Source organism: Oratosquilla oratoria, chromosome 11 (genome assembly GCF_046742065.1).
Source record: "Oratosquilla oratoria isolate Oo_2021 chromosome 11, ASM4674206v1, whole genome shotgun sequence".
In the NCBI taxonomy this organism is placed as follows: domain Eukaryota; kingdom Metazoa; phylum Arthropoda; class Malacostraca; order Stomatopoda; family Squillidae; genus Oratosquilla; species Oratosquilla oratoria.
The window spans coordinates 35,330,271-35,347,770 of NC_134787.1; the positions used below are offsets into that span (position 1 = coordinate 35,330,271).

At 47.4% G+C, this 17,500-nt stretch overlaps 1 protein-coding gene across 1 annotated transcript in view; it reads right to left on the minus strand.

The window, feature by feature from the left end:
* Positions 1-5,945: 5,945 nt before the first annotated feature.
* The window catches only part of LOC143030004 (tyrosine-protein kinase-like otk), an 82,983-nt gene continuing 71,428 nt past the window's right edge, over positions 5,946-17,500 (minus strand). Inside the window, exons 4-5 of the mRNA XM_076193213.1 lie at positions 16,691-16,813; positions 5,946-6,067 (exon numbers count right to left, since the gene is read on the minus strand). Coding sequence (XP_076049328.1) covers positions 5,946-6,067; positions 16,691-16,813 — 245 coding nt within the window. The remainder of the gene's footprint in view (positions 6,068-16,690; positions 16,814-17,500) is intronic.

The window sequence follows — 17,500 nt, forward strand, 5'->3', positions numbered from 1 at the left end:
TCAGCATCCCCCATCCTGCTGACAACGGCACGACTGGAAGAGCAGCAAGAGGACGATTTAGCGACAAAGTTATCTGCTGAAGTCATGAAAACGGAAGAAGAAGAGCATCTCCCAGAGTCATCGAATCCTTTCTGTATCAGATGGCACGCTTCCTTGTGCCCATGATGCCGCCAGGCGATCTTATACACCTCCGATGCGCTCTCTCGCCTGGCTGGCATCTACCCCAAAGGAAACACACGTAATATTGGAATACTGAGAGCTATCCAGATCTCCCGCTGCCTCCACGCCTTTCCGGTCTCCACATCTTTCAGCCTCTCCACATCTTCCACCCTCTCCATATCTTCCATCCTCTCCGCATCTTCCGGTCTCTCCGTATCTCCCGGTCTCTCCGCATCTCCCGGTCTCTCCGCATCTCTCAGTCTCTCCGTATCTCTGTCTCTCTACATCTCTGTCTCTCTACATCTCTCAGTCTCTCTACATCTCTCAGTCTCTCCAAATCTTCCAGTCTTTCCACATCTCCCAGTCTCTCCACATCTCCCAGTCTCTCCACATCTCCCAGTCTCTCCACATCTCCCAGTCTCTCCACGTCCCCCAGTCTCTCCACATCCCCCAGTCTCTCCACACCTCCCAGTCTCTCCACATCTCCCAGTCTCTCCACATCTCCCAGTCTCTCCACATCTCCCAGTCTCTCCACATCTCCCAGTCTCTCCACATCTCCAATGTCTCTCCACATCTCCAGTCTCTCCATATCTTCCAGTCTCTCCACATCTCCCCAGTTTCTTCACATCATCCCGGTTCCTACTAATTTCCTACTCTCTCCACATCTTCCAGTCTCTCCACATCTCCCAGTAGTTCCACATCTCCCAGTCTCTCCACATCTCCCAGTCTCTCCACATCTCCCGGTCTCTCCGCATCTCCCGGTCTCTCCTCATCTTCCAGTCCCTCCACATCTCCCGGTCTCTTCACTTTTCTCCGGTCTCCTGGTCTTCGTGGAACGACATGGTACGTTTTGACTGACGGCGAGTTTTTCGAAGAACCCCACACACACACCCCGTGCTGACGGGGCGGCCCCCAGGGGGCGGAAGGGGGGCACGGTTAAGGCCTCCGTGATGATGAGGAGGAAGAAGCGAAGCCCCATCCTCCCTCTCCCCCTCTCACACTCCCCCTCCCCCGAGGAGAGCCGAGTCGATGACTTTGCAAAAGAGTGCCTGACAAGGGGGTCGGGGGGGGGGGGTGATGTCAGGAGCCGAGAAGGCAGGATGATGACAGGTAACAGACATAGATAGACAGACATAGACAAAGACAGGCGGAGACAGACGGAGACAGACGGAGACTGACTGACAAAGATGCAGACAGACAAGCAGACCAAAAGATAAAGACAGACACAGACAGACGGGGACAAAGAGACAGGAAGAGACGGAGACAGTGACAGACACTGACAGAAACATACGAACAGACTGAGAGACAGGGAGAGACGGAGACAGTAAAAGACAGAGAAACAATGACAGTAACAGACGCTGGCAGACAGATAAAAACAGACATACACATACACAGAAAAGACAGACAAACCGACGGAGAGGGAAAGGGGCATGGGAGGAGGAATTAATAAAAAGTCCTCCCACGTTGACATTCTTGTTTCTTGTTGTCACGCCCTCCACTGCAGCGCCATTATTGTCGCCATCAGGGTCATTCGTGCGAGGATGAACACTTGTCATGGGACGAGATTAATGTCAATCACTATTGGATGTTGGAAAGTCTGTTTTCTCTATTAGTTTCGAGCCAACATACATATATAGATACACACATACATACATACATACATACATACATACATACATACATACATACATACATACATACATACATACATACATATATACATACATATATATTCTTGTGCCTCCAGGGGTGAAACGTCATGTATGGAACCACAGTCAAACTACTTCTGTGGTCAGATTTACGTACCTCGTGATAGGCTGGGGCAAACAGAAAAGACAGACACAAATGCGGGCATAGACCCAGGCACAGAGAAGACCACAGCCACACGCATTTACAGACAAAAGTGCCCAAACTATATACACAAAGACACACACACACACACACAGACACACACACACACACACACACACACACACACACACACACACACACACACACACACACACACACACACACACGCACACACATACACACACACACACATGCATACACACACACACACACATACACACACACACACACACTCAGGGAGAGGGAGGGAGAGGAAGAGGGAGGGAGGGAGAGGGAGGGAGGGAGAGGGAGGGAGGGAGAGGGAGGGAGAGGGAGGGAGAGGGAGGGAGAGGGAGGGAGAGGGAGGGAGAGGGAGGGAGAGGGGGAGAGAGAGGGAGGGAGATTGAGGAAGGGAGAGGAATAGGGAGGGGAAGGAAGGGGAAGGAGGGAGAGGTAGGGGATGGAGGATTAGGGAGGGGAGATGGAGGGAAAGAGAGGGAGGGAGATGGAGGGATAGGGAGAAGGAGAGTGAGGGAGAGGGAGAGGGAGGAAGAGATTGAGGGAGAGGGAGAGAGAGAGTGAGGGAGAGGGAAAGGGAGAGGGAGGGAGAGGGGAAGAGAGAGGGAGGGGGATGGAGGAAGGGAGAGGGAGGGGGATGGAGGAAAAGGAGGGGGAGGGAGGAAAAGGAGGGAGAGGTAGGGGATGGAGGATTGGGGATGGAGGATTAGGGAGGGGAGATGGAGGGAGAGAGAGGGAGGGAGAGGGAGGGAGAGGGAGGGAGAGGGAGGGAGAGGGAGAGGGAGGGGGAGAGGGAGGGAGAGGGAGAGGGAGGAGGAGAGGGAGGAGGAGAGGGAGGGGAGGGAGGGGGAGAGGGAGGGAGGGGGAGAGGGAGGGAGAGGGAGGAGATTGAGGAAGAGGGAGAGGAAGAGGGAGAGAGTGAGGGAGAGGGAGAGGGAGAGTGAGGGAGAGGGAGAGGGAGAGTGGGAGAGAGAGGGAGGGGGATGGAGAAAGGGAGAGGGAGAGGGAAGGGGAGGGAGGGGAAGGAGGGAGAGGTAGGGGATGGAGGATTAGGGAGGAGTAATGGAGGGAGGGAGAGGGAGGGGAGGGAGGGAGAGGGAGGGAGAGGGAGGGAGAGGGAGGGAGGGGGAGAGGGAGGGAGGGGGAGAGGGAGGGAGAGGGAGAGGGAGGAGGAGATTGAGGTAGAGGGAGAGGGAGGGGGAGAGGGAGGGAGAGGGAGAGTGAGGGAGAGGGAGAGTGAGGGAGAGGGAAAGGAGAGGGGGAGGAGAGGGAAAGGAGAGAGGAGGGGGGGAGGGGGGGGGATGGAGGGAGGGGGAGAGGGGGAGAGGGAGGGGGATGGAGGGAGGGGGAGAGGGGGAGAGGGAGGGAGAGGGGGAGAGGGAAGGAGAGGGAGGAAGTGGGAGGAGAGAGGAAGTTGGAGGGGAGAGGGAGGGAGAAGAAGTGGGAGGGGAGAGGGAGGGAGATGAAGTAGGACGTGAGAGGAAGGGATAGAGGGAGAGGGAGGGAGATGAAGTAGGACGTGAGAGGAGGGGATAGAGGGAGAGGGAGGAAGAGGGGAAGGAAGAGGAAGGGAGGGGAGGAAGAGGGGAAGGGAGAGAGATGGAGAGGGAGGGAGAGAGACGGAGAGGGAGGGAGAGAGAGATGGGGAGAGGGAGGGAGAGAGAGATGGGGAGAGGGAGGGAGAGGGAGATGGGGAGAGGGAGAGGGAGGGAGAGGGAGATGGGGAGAGGGAGATGGGGAGAGGGAGATGGGGAGAGGGAGGGAGAGGGAGGGAAAGGGAGAGAGAGAGAGAGAGAGAGAGAGAGAGAGAGAGAGAGAGAGAGAGAGAGAGAGAGAGAGAGAGAGAGAGAGAGAGAGAGTGAGACAGACAGAGAGTGAGACAGACAGACAGACAGAGGGAGAGACAGAGAGAGAGAGAGAGAGAGAGAGAGAGAGAGAGAGAGAGAGAGTGAGAGAGAGAGTGAGACAGACAGACAGGGGGACAGACAGAGGTGAGAGATAGAGAGAGAGAGAGAGAGAAGAGAGAAGAGAGAGAGAGAGAGAGAGAGAGAGAGGAGTGAGAGAGGAGTGAGAGAAAGAGTGAGAGAGAGTGAGAGTGAGACAGACAGAGAGTGAGACAGACAGACAGACAGACAGAGAGAGTGAGAGTGAGAGTGAGAGAGAGGAGAGAGAGAGAGAGAGAGAGAGAGAGAGAGAGAGAGAGAGGGGGGAGAGAGAGTGAGAGAGAGAGAGAGAGAGAGAGAGAGGGGGGAGAGAGAGATAGAGAGAGAGAGAGGGGGAGAGAGAGAGTGGGAGAGAGAGAGTGGGAGAGAGAGAGTGAGAGAGAGAGAGTGAGACAGACAGAGAGTGAGACAGACAGAGAGTGAGACAGACAGAGAGTGAGACAGACAGAGAGTGAGACAGACAGAGAGTGAGACAGACAGAGAGAGAGACAGACAGAGAGAGAGACAGAGAGACAGAGAGACAGAGAGACAGAGAGAGAGAGATGCGGGGGGCAGTTCCAGTTGGTACGGCGCGACAGGTGGAAAGAAGTTGAGATGGTTTCTGGCCTGGTAATTGGGACGCAGAAGGAGTGCCGAATCGGAGGAGTGGTTGAGTAGAGTGTGACACCCACCAAGGACTGGTGATGGGCGAGAGTGTGTGGGTTGCAATTAGAAGGGGGTGAGAGGCTGAGGAGGGGGGGACAGGGGATGCTCCATGTGGTTCTCAAGAGCACGACAGGATTATTAAGGGGAGGGAGAGAAGGGCAAAAAGGGGGGGGAAGCGATGGAGAGGGGGAGGGAAAGAGGGGAGAGGGGGAGGGAAAGAGGGGAGAGGGGGAGGGAAAGAGGGGAGAGGGGGAGGGGAAGAGGTAGAGAGGAGGAGGGGGAAGTGTCGAAAAACACTCAGGGTCTCCATGTCCTCAAAGTGACAAAAACATGAAAACATTGAAAAATATACAACAAAGAGACCGTCTAGAGGGTGTCTACATTGTATACAACGGGAGAGGGTAAGGGAGGGGGAGGGGAAGGAATAAAGGGGGAGAGTGGGGAGGGGGAAGGTGGGGAGGGGGAAGGTGAGGAGAGGGAAGATGGGAGGGGGAACAGGGGGAGGGTTGGGGAGAAGGGAGAAGGGGAGGAAGAAGGGGGAGGTGGAGGGAGGAAGAAGGGGGAGGTGGAGGGAGAAAGAGGGGGTGGGGGAGGAAGAAAGAGGGGGTGGGGGAGGGAGAAAGAGGGGTGAGGGAGGGAGAAAGAGGGGTGAGGGAGGGAGAAAGAGGGGTGGGGGAGGGAGAAAGAGGGGTGGGGGAGGGAGAAAGAGGGGTGGGGGAGGGAGAAAGAGGGGTGGGGGAGGGAGAAAGAGAGGTGGGGGGGGGAGAGAAAGAGGTGGTGGGGGAGGGAGAGAAAGGGGGGGGGGGGGAGGGAGAAAGAGGGGTGGGGGAGGGAGAAAGAGGGGTGGGGGAGGGAGAAAGAGGGGTGGGGTAGGGAGAAAGAGGGGTGGGGGAGGGAGAAAGAGGGGGTGGGGGAGGGAGAAAGAGGGGTGGGGGAGGGAGAAAGAGGGGTGGGGGAGGGAGAAAGAGGGGTGGGGGAGGGAGAAAGAGGGGGTGAGGGAGGGAGAAAGAGGGGGTGGGGGAGGGAGAAAGAGGGGGTGGGGGAGGGAGAAAGAGGGGGTGAGGGAGGGAGAAAGAGGGGGGTGGGGGAGGGGGGTGGGGGAGGGAGAAAGAGGGGGTGGGGGAGGGAGAAAGAGGGGGAGGGGGAGGAAAAGGGGAGACCGAAAGGGTAAAAATATTTGCGGGGGAACCCGTGTGAAGAACTTGAAAAATCACGCGATAAATATTAGTAATAATATTACGTGAGAGGTCACGTGACAAAAGATTACAACAACTAATATATTTCTTCATAAGCCAGCTATCATAGAAAACGTGACGTCCACAGCAATGTTTATATAATCATAAACTCAATCTATATTGGCACAATTCTGACACAATAGGACAGATTCGTTTGTCTCCATATGGGCAGGGGTCGTTCTTGTGTCATTTCAACATAACATGCAGTTGGGAAACCAAGATCCACAATCTTGGTATCTGATCATACCAATAAGTAAAAATAAATGACTGAAAAAATAAAGATAGATAAATACAGAGAAAGAGAGAGAGAGAGAGAGAGAGAGAGAGAGAGAGAGAGAGAGAGAGAGAGAGAGAGAGAGAGAGAGAGAGAGAGAGAGAGAGAGAGAGAGAGAGAGAGAGAGAGAGAGAGAGAGGGAGTGGGGAGAGGGAGTGTGAGAGAGGAAGAGGGAGAGAGGAAGAGAGAGAGAGGAAGAGAGGAAGAGAAAAAGAGGAAGAGAAAGAGAGGAAGAGAAAGAGAGGAAGAGAGAAAGAGGAAGAGAGAAAGAGGAAGAGAGAAAGAGGAAGAGAGAAAGAGGAAGAGAGAAAGAGGAAGAGAGAAAGAGGAAGAGAGAAAGAGGAAGAAAGAGGAAGAGAGAAAGAGGAAGAGAGGAAAAGGAAGAGAGGAAGAGAGAAAGAAAAAGAGACTGAGGTCTACAGTACCGAGATATCTCCTGAATGTGTGCATTTCCCCCACCTCCCCCTCCCCTCCCCTTCTTCCCACACATTCCAATGTTTCCAGCCCCGAACACAACAGAGCGCATGCAACCAACCAATCCTACCCAGCGGCAGAGCATACCTAAAATGACAATCAATCCAACTTTTGCAATTTACCTGAACGTAATAGATATTCAGAGTCGTGTGCGATCCTATTGCTTCCAGCGGAAAACAGATCACCTGAAAGTGGACCTACCCACCCACCCCCGCTCCGACAAAGAATTTTCATTTCCGTTATTTCCGTTGGATTCAAATTCAAGCTGTCACTGGTCGCTTTCCGCCGAGAGGTCTCATACTGTGAAGCCCAATTTGTATGTTCATCCTCTATGGCCCATGCGATTCTATTCACCAAATAACAACCCTTCCCGCACTCAAAGATTTCACTGAACAGGTTAAGTGATTTTTCATTCGTGCTTTCAGTTCATATGCAAACAATAAAAACTCTTCTGGTAGTACGGAGTTGCGGCAGTACCTAGTTCGAATCCTGCCCAGGGCCGAAATTATTTCGGTATCGCTGCGCTTCGGGTCATTACTCCGACTCTCGTGGGCGGGGAGTTGCGTGTGTGTGTTTGTGTAAGGTCATAGCATTATCCATAGATCGGTTATACGAGCTTTGAGCTCTCTTCCAGGAGGGAAATAGCTGTCGATCACGAGTCCAACACGCAATCCAAAGACCAAGGTGAATACACACACGACTCGTGGCGCAATGGTAGAGTTCCCGGTCGCCGCTACAGCAGTCCGGGTTTGAATCCCGCCCAGAGCTGAAATAAATTCAATATCGCTGCGTTGCGAGTCGTTACTCCAACTTTTGTGGGCAGGGAGTTGTGTGTGTGTGTGCGTTTAAGGTCACAGCATTACCCATAGATCGGTCATATATGAGCTGTGAGTTCTCTTCCGGGAGAGAAATAGCTGTCGATCACGAGTCCAACACGTGAATTACACACCGACACACGCCGGCACACACCGACACCGGCACACACCGACACCGGCACACACCGACACCGACACACACACACACACACACACACACACACACACACACACACACACACACACACAGACACACTCACACACACACACACACAGACACACTCACACACCGACACACACACACACACACACACAGACACACACACACACACACACACACACACACACACACACACACACACACACACACACACACACACACACACACACTCACACACCGACACACACACACACACACTCACAGACACACACACACACACACACACACACACACACACACACACACACACACACACACACACACACACACACACACACACACATACACACACACACACACACACGTACGCACGTACGCACGCACTTCGTTCATCACACATGACCGAAAGCACATATCTAATCACTTGGTTAGGTTAAGGGTAAGTTGTGTGAAGCCAGCTAAAGGCATCGGTTAATTAATCCCTACCTTTGTAGGCTGGCAAGGCCCGCCCAAGGCACTTTTCGGACATCACGAAGCAATCCAGCTTGTGGCAATCACACAGTCGGTCTCTAAATATTTGTGTATCATTATCAAACAAAATTCCTGATGTACTCAGCCAGATATATTATCATTTTTTTCCTTTCCTTTCCTCAATTGGAGGCATCGGAAGACAGGGTCGGATGACGCGTCTAACTCACAAGATACCTGGCGTCATAATTAGTAAAAGAAAAAACAAACCCTTTGTGCCAAGGTAAATTATTTTGTGTTTTGATCAACTAATAGATGACCTATTTTAATTTATTGTATGTATAGTATATTGTATAAACTTTATTCACAATCCTGCGTTGTACAATACAAAGAATTCATTCTATGCATGTGCATCAAAAAAGACAAAATTTCATCTTAACAATTCTAGTTACTTTAGGATACTATCTATTCATTAGCGACCATTTTATCACTAGAATCCTCTCCTTTAAGCCTCGTTTACACGGGGCAAGTTGAGAGGCAAGTCAAGTGTACAGTACAAGCTACTTGAACTGGAGTGGAAAGCGATCGAGTACATATTCATACAAGACACTTGTTTCAGACTTGGCCTGTGTGAACATGTAGTCTCCAGTTCAAGTAACTTGCCCACTTGACTTGCCTCTCAACTTGCCCCGTGTAAACAAGACTTTATTTTCAAAAGGTCAAGCTCACGGTTTCGTGTCCTGGTCTCATCAACAATGAGCAATGTTCCCCAAAAGAGAGGCACGTCCACGGGCCCTGAACAAGAGAGTTCATGACGTTAAATCGAATCGAGGCGTTAAACTTTAAAACTAAACTTTTTCCTAACTTATTTAAACTCGTTCAACTTTCCACTGTCCAGGGAGTGGGAAGGGAGTATCATCCCCTCAGCTGAATAAAACCGCCTGCTGACAACTAAGAATGCACAATGCGTGTCTCCAAGTGACCGGGTTGGGGAGACTTTCCTCATCCTCCGCGTGACGTCACAAAGGATGACTACTGTAGTACTATCACAGTGACTGCAGGCATACAAGGCACTGCCTAGATCGACCTATGTTCGAGGTGGAGGTGGAAGACGAGGGGGGAAGTTAACCTGGGAGGGAACTTGGCCACATATCATTGGTTCACCTTTAATGCTCTCCCACCCTCTCCCTTCCCACCTCACCCTTCCACCACACTCCACTCCCTTCCCCCTCCTCCTCTCACCCACTCCCTCTTCCTCCTCTCTTCTAGCGTAGCTTGCTCACGCTCAAAATTCTCTTCCGTACGATTATGTCTTCCTTTCTCCTTTTCAATTATTATTACCTCGTTCCTTTTTACCTTGTATGTGGTCTTCCATCTCCATCTCTCTCTCTCTCTCTCTCTCTCTCTCTCTCTCTCTATCTATCTATCTCTGTCTGTCTCTCTCTCTCTCTCTCTCTCTCCTCTCTCTCATTCCCTCCCTTTTTCTCCCTTCTCCCTTGTCTTTCCTTTCTTTCTCCTTTCTCTCTCCCTGTCTCTCCTTTCTCTTTTCCTCCCTTCCCCCTCTCTTTCCCTCTTTCTCTCTCTCTCCTTCCCTCCCTTTCTCTCCCTTCTCCTCTCTTTCCTTTCTCTCTCCCTGTCTCTCCTTTCTCTTTTCCTCCCTTCCCCCCTCTCTCTCCCTCTTTCTCTCTCTCTCCTTCCCTCCCTTTCTCTCCCTTCTCCTCTCTTTCCTTTCTCTCTCCCTGTCATTCCTTTCTCTTTTCTTCCCTTCCCCCCTCTCTCCCTCTTTTTGTCTCTATCTCTCCTTCCCTCCCTTTCTCTCCCTTCTCCTCTCTTTCCTTTCTTTCTCCTTTCTCTCTCCCTGTCTCTCCTTTCTCTCTCCCTGTCTCTCCTTTCTCTCTCCCTGTGTCTCCTTTCTCTCTCCCTGTCTCTCCTTTCTCTCTCCCTGTCTCTCCTTTCTCTCTCCCTGTCTCTCCTTTCTCTCTCCCTGTTTCTCCTTTCTCTTTTTCCTCCCTTCCCCTCTCTCTCTAGCTCTCTTTCTCTTTTACTCTACCTTCCCTCCCTACTTCCCCTTCCCGCTTCCCCATTTCTCCTTGTCCCCTCTTCCTCTCCCTCTGTCCCTGTCTTTCTCCCTCTTTCTCTTGCCTACCTTACCCCGATTCGCAAATCTCTCCAATTAAGGGAAATTCCTGAACTGAAATTGGGATTCCCCCTCAACCATTTACTGGTGACCACTCTTGTTCGCCCTCCTCTCCCCTCCCCTCACCTCCCCTCCCCTCCCCTTCCTTTCTTCTTCTATTTTTTTCCTCTTCCTTTCTCCCTCCCCTTCCTCTGTCGAACCCTTCTCATCTCCCTTTTCCTCTCCCTACTCCTTTCCTTCCCTCACACCCCTTCACTCACTATTTCTTCAGTCCTTTACCCTTTCTTCTTACTTTCCCTTCCTCCTTTCTCTCCTTCTCTCCTCTATCCTCCTTTTCCCCCTCCAACTTCCCTTCATTTTATCCTTCACCCTTCCTCTTTTCCTTTCCCAATGGAGCACTGGTGGCATGTTTTATGCAGATGATATTTTAAGGATTTAATGACATCCCTACATACGAAGCCACTTAGCATTTTTGAATAACACGAGATAAAGTCCACAGACCCCCACCCCAACCCACAAAAAAATTAATAGTAATGACAGTAGTAACAATAGTCATAATAGTAGTAATAGCAATACTAACAGCAATATTAACATTAATAATATTAATATTAATATCAATGATAATATTATCAATGATATTAATATTAATAATCCTATCCGAGAGTTGACACCTTGATGTGGTGGATAGGCTTCAGAATCTTAATGATTGCAAAGCTGTCGATAGAGAGGAAATCTCTGCAGGGTCACCCATATCGAACAGGTTTTGTAAAAAAGATCAGACAAAGAGCAGATCACATACAAAGTCGCAGGACCCACTGCTAACTGGCACGTCCCTGATGGTAAACAGGGAAATTCCTCATAGATATATGGGGTACCGTCATAATGGCGGCGTGGACCATTGGGCATCCTATAGACATAGGGATTCACCGAATATAATAAGGTGACCACAGGCTGGAGAGTTTAATGGAAGAACTAGACAACATCAAGTTGGACACCGTAGGCCTGAGCGAAGTCTGAAGAACGGAAGAAAAGCTGATACAATTACAAGATGGTCACCACCTGTTCTACTATCGAGGTAAGGACAAGAAGATCCAGTGAAACAGTATTCTTGATAAACCCAGAGATTGCTGGTAATGTAGTCAAGTTCAGTAGTTTATCAGACAGGGTAGCTTGGATTGTAATTAGGCTATGTAAACGGTACACTCTAAACATAGTTCACGTTTATGCACCAACTTCACAGAGTTCAGAAGATGAATTTGAGTCCTTCTATGATGACTTAAGTCAGGTAATGGATCAAGAAAAAAGAAGTACACGTTGGTAATAGGAGACATTAATGCTAAAGTGGGAAGAACATGGGAGATGAGTCGTGCATTGGGAAGTTTGGATTAGGTGAAAGAAATGACAGAGGCGAGATGTTAGTAAATTTTGCAGCAAACTACAGCATGAGGATAATGTACACTTTCTTCCAAAAGTGTGTAGGTCGCAAATGGACTTGGAGAAATCCAAATGGAACAACAAAAAACGAATTAGACTTCATATTAGAAGACGAGAGCAAGAACGGTATCAATGATACGGTCATAAATAAAGTCAACATAGTTAGTGACCATAGAATGGTAGGCTGTACAGCTAAATTCAATTTCAGAGCCGAGAGAAATATACTAGTTTTAAGAAAGAAAATCAGTCTTGCAAAGAATAAGGATAATAAGAATAAATTTTAGTTAGAAATTCAAAATAGATTCGAAGCTCTAAAAACTAACGAGGACACCGTCGATATGAATTTGAATTTTAAAATGTCATTAGGGAATCAGCAGAGAAAGTAGGAAAGTACAAAAAGTATTAGAGAAAACAAATACTCCAAAGCTACAAATGACCTAATTAAAAGAAGAAGGACCATGCAGATTAAAAACAGGAGAGACGAAATAGAAAGAGTAGAACTAAACAAGATTACCAACAAAAGGCAGAGATTAGAGAAAAGAAAGAGAAACATGGATAAAATAGAAGAAACTATTCGGAAAGGTAAAAGTATTAAAGGGACCGAGCGCAGACATGATTTAGGAAGACAGCAAATGATATGTTTGAAAGATAGGAATGGAGAAATCATTAAATGTAGAGACACAATGGTAAAAAGAGTAGAAGAATATTACCAAGTGCTTTACTCGTCAAAAACCGTAGTTGAGTGAGTAAATTCATCTGCAGACGTTAGTAGTGTACCAGAGATTACAAAGGAAGTAGAATTTGCTCTAAAAATATGAAACTAGGAAAACCATCTGGGAAAGATGGTATATCGATAGATCTGTTGAAAGACATAGGGAAAGAATTTCATATTAGGTTGGCTCAGTTGTACACCCAGTGCTTACGTCAAGAAAACGTTTCTGAATCGTGGTGCAATACAATAGTTATTTTGCTTCATAAAAAAGGAGACCAGAAGGATCTTAGTAAATATCGATCGATTAGTTTGCAATCAAATGTATATAAAGTATTCCCCAAGATCCTTACAAATTGACTAAGTCAAGTTTTAGATGAAAACCGTGAGATCAGGCAGGCTTTAGAGGCAGAAATTCAACTCTTAGAGCATTTGCAGGCGATGAACCAACTAATCGAGAAAATGACAGAATACAATTTACCTCTCTGTTTAGATTTTGAAGATTACGAGGACTTTGACTCGGTAGAACAAATAGCAATACTAAACTCGCTACGTAAGCAGGGTACAAACGAACAGATCGTAAGTTTTAGAAAATATTTATGCAAAAGGTCCCGCTATAATTCGACTACATAAAGATACAGAAAAGATCAAGATCGAGAGAGGAGTACGGTAAGGCGATACAATTTCACCCAAATTATATACAGTTTGTCTGGAAGAAATTTTCAGAAGGTTCAGTTGGGAAGAGAAAGGTTTGGAGATTAATGGCGAATATTTGAACCACCTAGATTTGCGGATGACATTATTCTTATTTCAGAAAGAGTAGAAGACTTGCAAGATATGCCGAGTGATCTAAACAAGGAAAGTCTCAAAGTATGTTTAAAAATGAATAAGAGTAAAACCAAAGTAATGTTCAACACGAAAGTTCAAAGTAAAGAGATTATAATCGATGGTGAGAGTCTTGAAGAAGTTGAAGAGTATAATTATTTAGGCCAGATGGTGAAAGTGACGAAAGATTATGATAATGAAATAAAAAGACGTATTACAATTGGTTGGAAAGTGTTTGGTAAGTATAATAAAATCCTGAGAGGCTCTCTACTTTTATGTTTGAAACGTAAAGTTTACAATCAATACATTCTGCCTGCAATAATCTATGGGTGTGAGACGTGGAAACTGACGAAGGCGATGGAAAAAAAGATAAGGACTACACAGAGGAGAATGGAGAGATCAATGATAGGAATTACGCTGAGAGACCGAAAAAGAGCAAGTTGGGTGAGAGACTAGAGTGGAAGATGTTGTGGAGGCGGTAAAAGAAAGGAAATGGAATTGGGCAGGTAAGTTAATACGAATGACTGATGAGTGCTGGAGCAAGTGTGTTACTGAGTGGACGCGGCGAGCTAGGAAGCGTGGAAGATGGAGACAAGACAGAAGGTGGAGAGATGAGATTGAGAAGTTTGCAGAAGTGACGTGGCAGAGGTTGGCGTGGTCGTATGAATCATGAAATGCTATGAAGGAGGCTTTTGTTCAGCAGTGGATTCGGAATGGCCGATTTGATTGAACATTAACATCATTAACATTATTAGTTATAATAACATTAATAATATTAATGTTGGAGAACTTCTAGAACGACGCAGTCTCCTTCTACCAAGAATCTACCTACATCTACCTACATCTACCGACTCTCATCCACAAGACGAGTACGAGATACGCATGCACATGCATGCACCACAACTTTAGTGTTAAACGGTAGTCAAGACCTGAAGTACGCCAGAAGGGTAAGCGTCACGGTCAAGTCTATTGTCCTGAGACTCCAATTATAGGGGTCATGACCTCGGACGAGCACAGCTGTCATCAAACCCTTGGTTCCTGCTAACGGCTAAGAAGATATTGCCACTCCGACAATAAATTTCCACGAGGTTATTATTTTCTCACCAGTCCACATTCAGACATATATATATATATATATACATATATATATATATATATACATATATATATATATATATATTGGAAACTAGTATGTTATAACACATTTGTAAAAGATCACTGTTAACCCACTATCGGAGAAATAATAACGGAAAGTACAGAGAAACTGTATATTTCGACTACTCTCTGTAGTCATCATTTCTAGTTGCTCTTGTATGTAAATTAAATATTTCGATGTCTAGTCTCGCTGGAAACACCGACCATGTAAATATTTTCCCTTGTCGGCAACCTTGCCGGATTGATGTATATAATGAACCGTTCCTCTTTGGAGAGCGGGAGATATTCACTCGAATAAAGACAAGAAATCTCGGCTTGTTTTCCACGCCTCCAAAGAAGCCGCTCTACTTGCACACTATCCATATGTTGGAACACACCATCCAACATTGATAATATTAATACTAATAATGATATTTATACTAATAACAATAGGAATAATAATAGCAATGACAATAACAATAACAACAATGATAATAATAATACATACATATACCAAAGGCTTTCTTCCCCCTTACTCGGGAGGTAACCAATAAACAATGGCATAGAAGCCACTCCCATCCATTCCATCCCCTAAATACTCCACTCCCCTCTACCCTCTTCCCTCTCTCTTATATTGGCACCTGGATGACGAGTCATCCTTGCATCTTGACCACTGTCCTGGGTCAGAAGCAGTGTCGCAAGACACAACACATCCACAGCAAGGCCGCTTCATTTCAGCGACACCCCCCTCTCCGTCCCCTCATGTAGAAAAGGAGAAGACGGGGAGAAATCCCTTCGGGCTGCGTCAATTTATTTCTCATACATACTCCCTCACCCGACATCCCCCACCCACTCCCTCTCATGCATCACAGCATCATCCATACACAACCCTTCTCCATTAACCTCTATCTTCTGTCCTCTCCCGTCCTTCCTCAACAGACATTCCCCTCTTCCCCAATGCCCCTTTTACCCCATCCATCCATCTCATTCTAGGTCGCCCCTCATGTTCACTCTTTCCACATCTGCCATCCACACCTATTTTACTAATCTTTCCATGTGTCCAAACCATCCTAATACTTTTTCATCAACCCTATCTCTCAACTCCCTTTACATCCCTGTTCTCCTCCTCACCTCCTTATTTCTCACTCTATCTAGCCTAGTAACCCCTATAATACTTCAGTCAATTTATCTCACATTCAATAATAATAATAATAATAGCAATGATGATAATAATAATAATAGCAATAATAATAATAGCAATGATAATAATAATAATGGCAATGATAATAATAATAGCAATGATAATAATGATAGCAATGATAATAATGATAGCAATAACAATAATGATAAAAATAGCAATAATAATAGTAATAATAGAATTAAAATATTAATGACAACATCCCTCCGTTCTCCTCCACTCTTTAAATATCTTTCATTTACCATCTGTACGCCTCCACCTCTTCGGTGAGATGATATTTTCTCCAAGGATAGCGTTGGGAATCTCCAACGAAATACCCCCTCCTTCTATACTCTTTTCCATCTATGGCCTACCCTACATCTCCCCTTTTTTCTGATACTCCTTCCTCTTTTCTTTCTTCTTATCTCCTCTTTCTTTCCTTTCTCACCCCTCATCTCTGCTCCCTTCCTCCGGTCCCTCTCCTTTCCCTTCCTCTCTCTCTCCTCCCTCCTCTCTCTTTCCTTCCTTCTCTTCCTCTCCCTTCTCCTTTTTTCTCTCAACCCTCCTCTCTTCCTCTCCTCCCTTTTCTTTCTCTCTACCCTACTTCCCTTCCTCTCTCTTCCCTTTCTCTTTCTCTCCCCCACCCGTTCCTCTTCCTCTCCTCCCTCCTCTTTCCCTGTCTCCTTATTTCTCTTCCTCTCTCTCCTCCCCTCTCGTTCCTTCTCTTTCCCTCTCTCCTCCTTTCTATCCCCTCTCACTCTCTTTCTTTGTTTCTCTTCACTTCTCCCTTTTCTCTTCCTCTCCTCCTCTCCTTCCATGATGATAAAAACATTCAAAGGAGTGGTGATGGTGGCAGGGGTGGGTGAGAAGAGACACCCCACCACACACAGGCAGAGCTGGGGTAGGAGTAGAGGAGAGTATAGTAGTCCTTTGACACCTCCTTCCACCCCCCACCCACCCCGGCCCTTCCCCAAAGGAACACCTTCTGCAGGTTTGCAAGCAAGCCTAGCGCTTGCAGCCCACAGTGATTCCATCCCATTTATCATTGGGAGTGTGAATACAGCATACAGGGTGACAACACAGCATAAAGAGTGAAAACACAGCATAAAGAGTGACAACACAGCATAACGGCCAGGGGCGGTTAATCCCCTCCAATATCAAAAAGTAATTAATTTTGTATTTGTAGTCTATACAAGAACAGGTCTATTCTTGTACAGACCTCGGGTGATTACTATGGCACTATTGTTACTTACAGACAACGCGAAGGTGAGCCGGAAGTGAGGTCAGAGCGAAGCCGGAGGACATGTTGTGGGCGATGCAAGCGTACTCGCCGCTGTCCTCGAAGCGGGACACTCTGCGCATGTGCAGACTGGCGCCTGCAGGAGACAACAAAGGGAGACATTATCTATTTGTTTATCTACCTATCTATTTATCTATTTTACTCATTTCGCTCGCTAACCGAGCGGGTTAGAGCGTCGCTACTTGCAGCGGAGGTCGAGGTGATGGGAGTTCGAACCTGACCGCCAGCGAGTTGGACCAAGGGCATGGTTCATTAAATTCCAAAGTCCTCCGTAAGGGGCACCGTCCTAGCCTCCTGATGAGGGGAGTTTGCGACGAGGGGGGAAGGGGGAAAGGAGGGGGGAGGGGGGAGGGGGAGGGGAGGGGGAGGGGGAAGGAGTCGTAAGGGAACAACCTATCCCCCTTTTTTATTTAGTGTCTAAAGTCTGTAGTCTATATACGCTGTTCCAGGAGGTCTTAATACCCTGAATTCGTGATTCCTGAAATGTCAGCCACTGTGTGGTAAGGTGTGCATGGCACCCCACCCCCCACCACCCCCCGCTCAAAAAAATAATTATAATAAAATGAACAAGTAAATCAATGAATAATTAAGGGAATAAATAAACAGAAATTGAATTAAAAATAAAAAGTTGAGATTTGCTTCCTCAACCCAACTGTGCAACACTGCTGCATTTCTGACTAAACACTTTCGAATTTAGCGAATTTACTGCGAGGTCATCCTCCTCAAGTACTCGTTAGTGCAAATTTAGTGGCGTTTCAGTGAT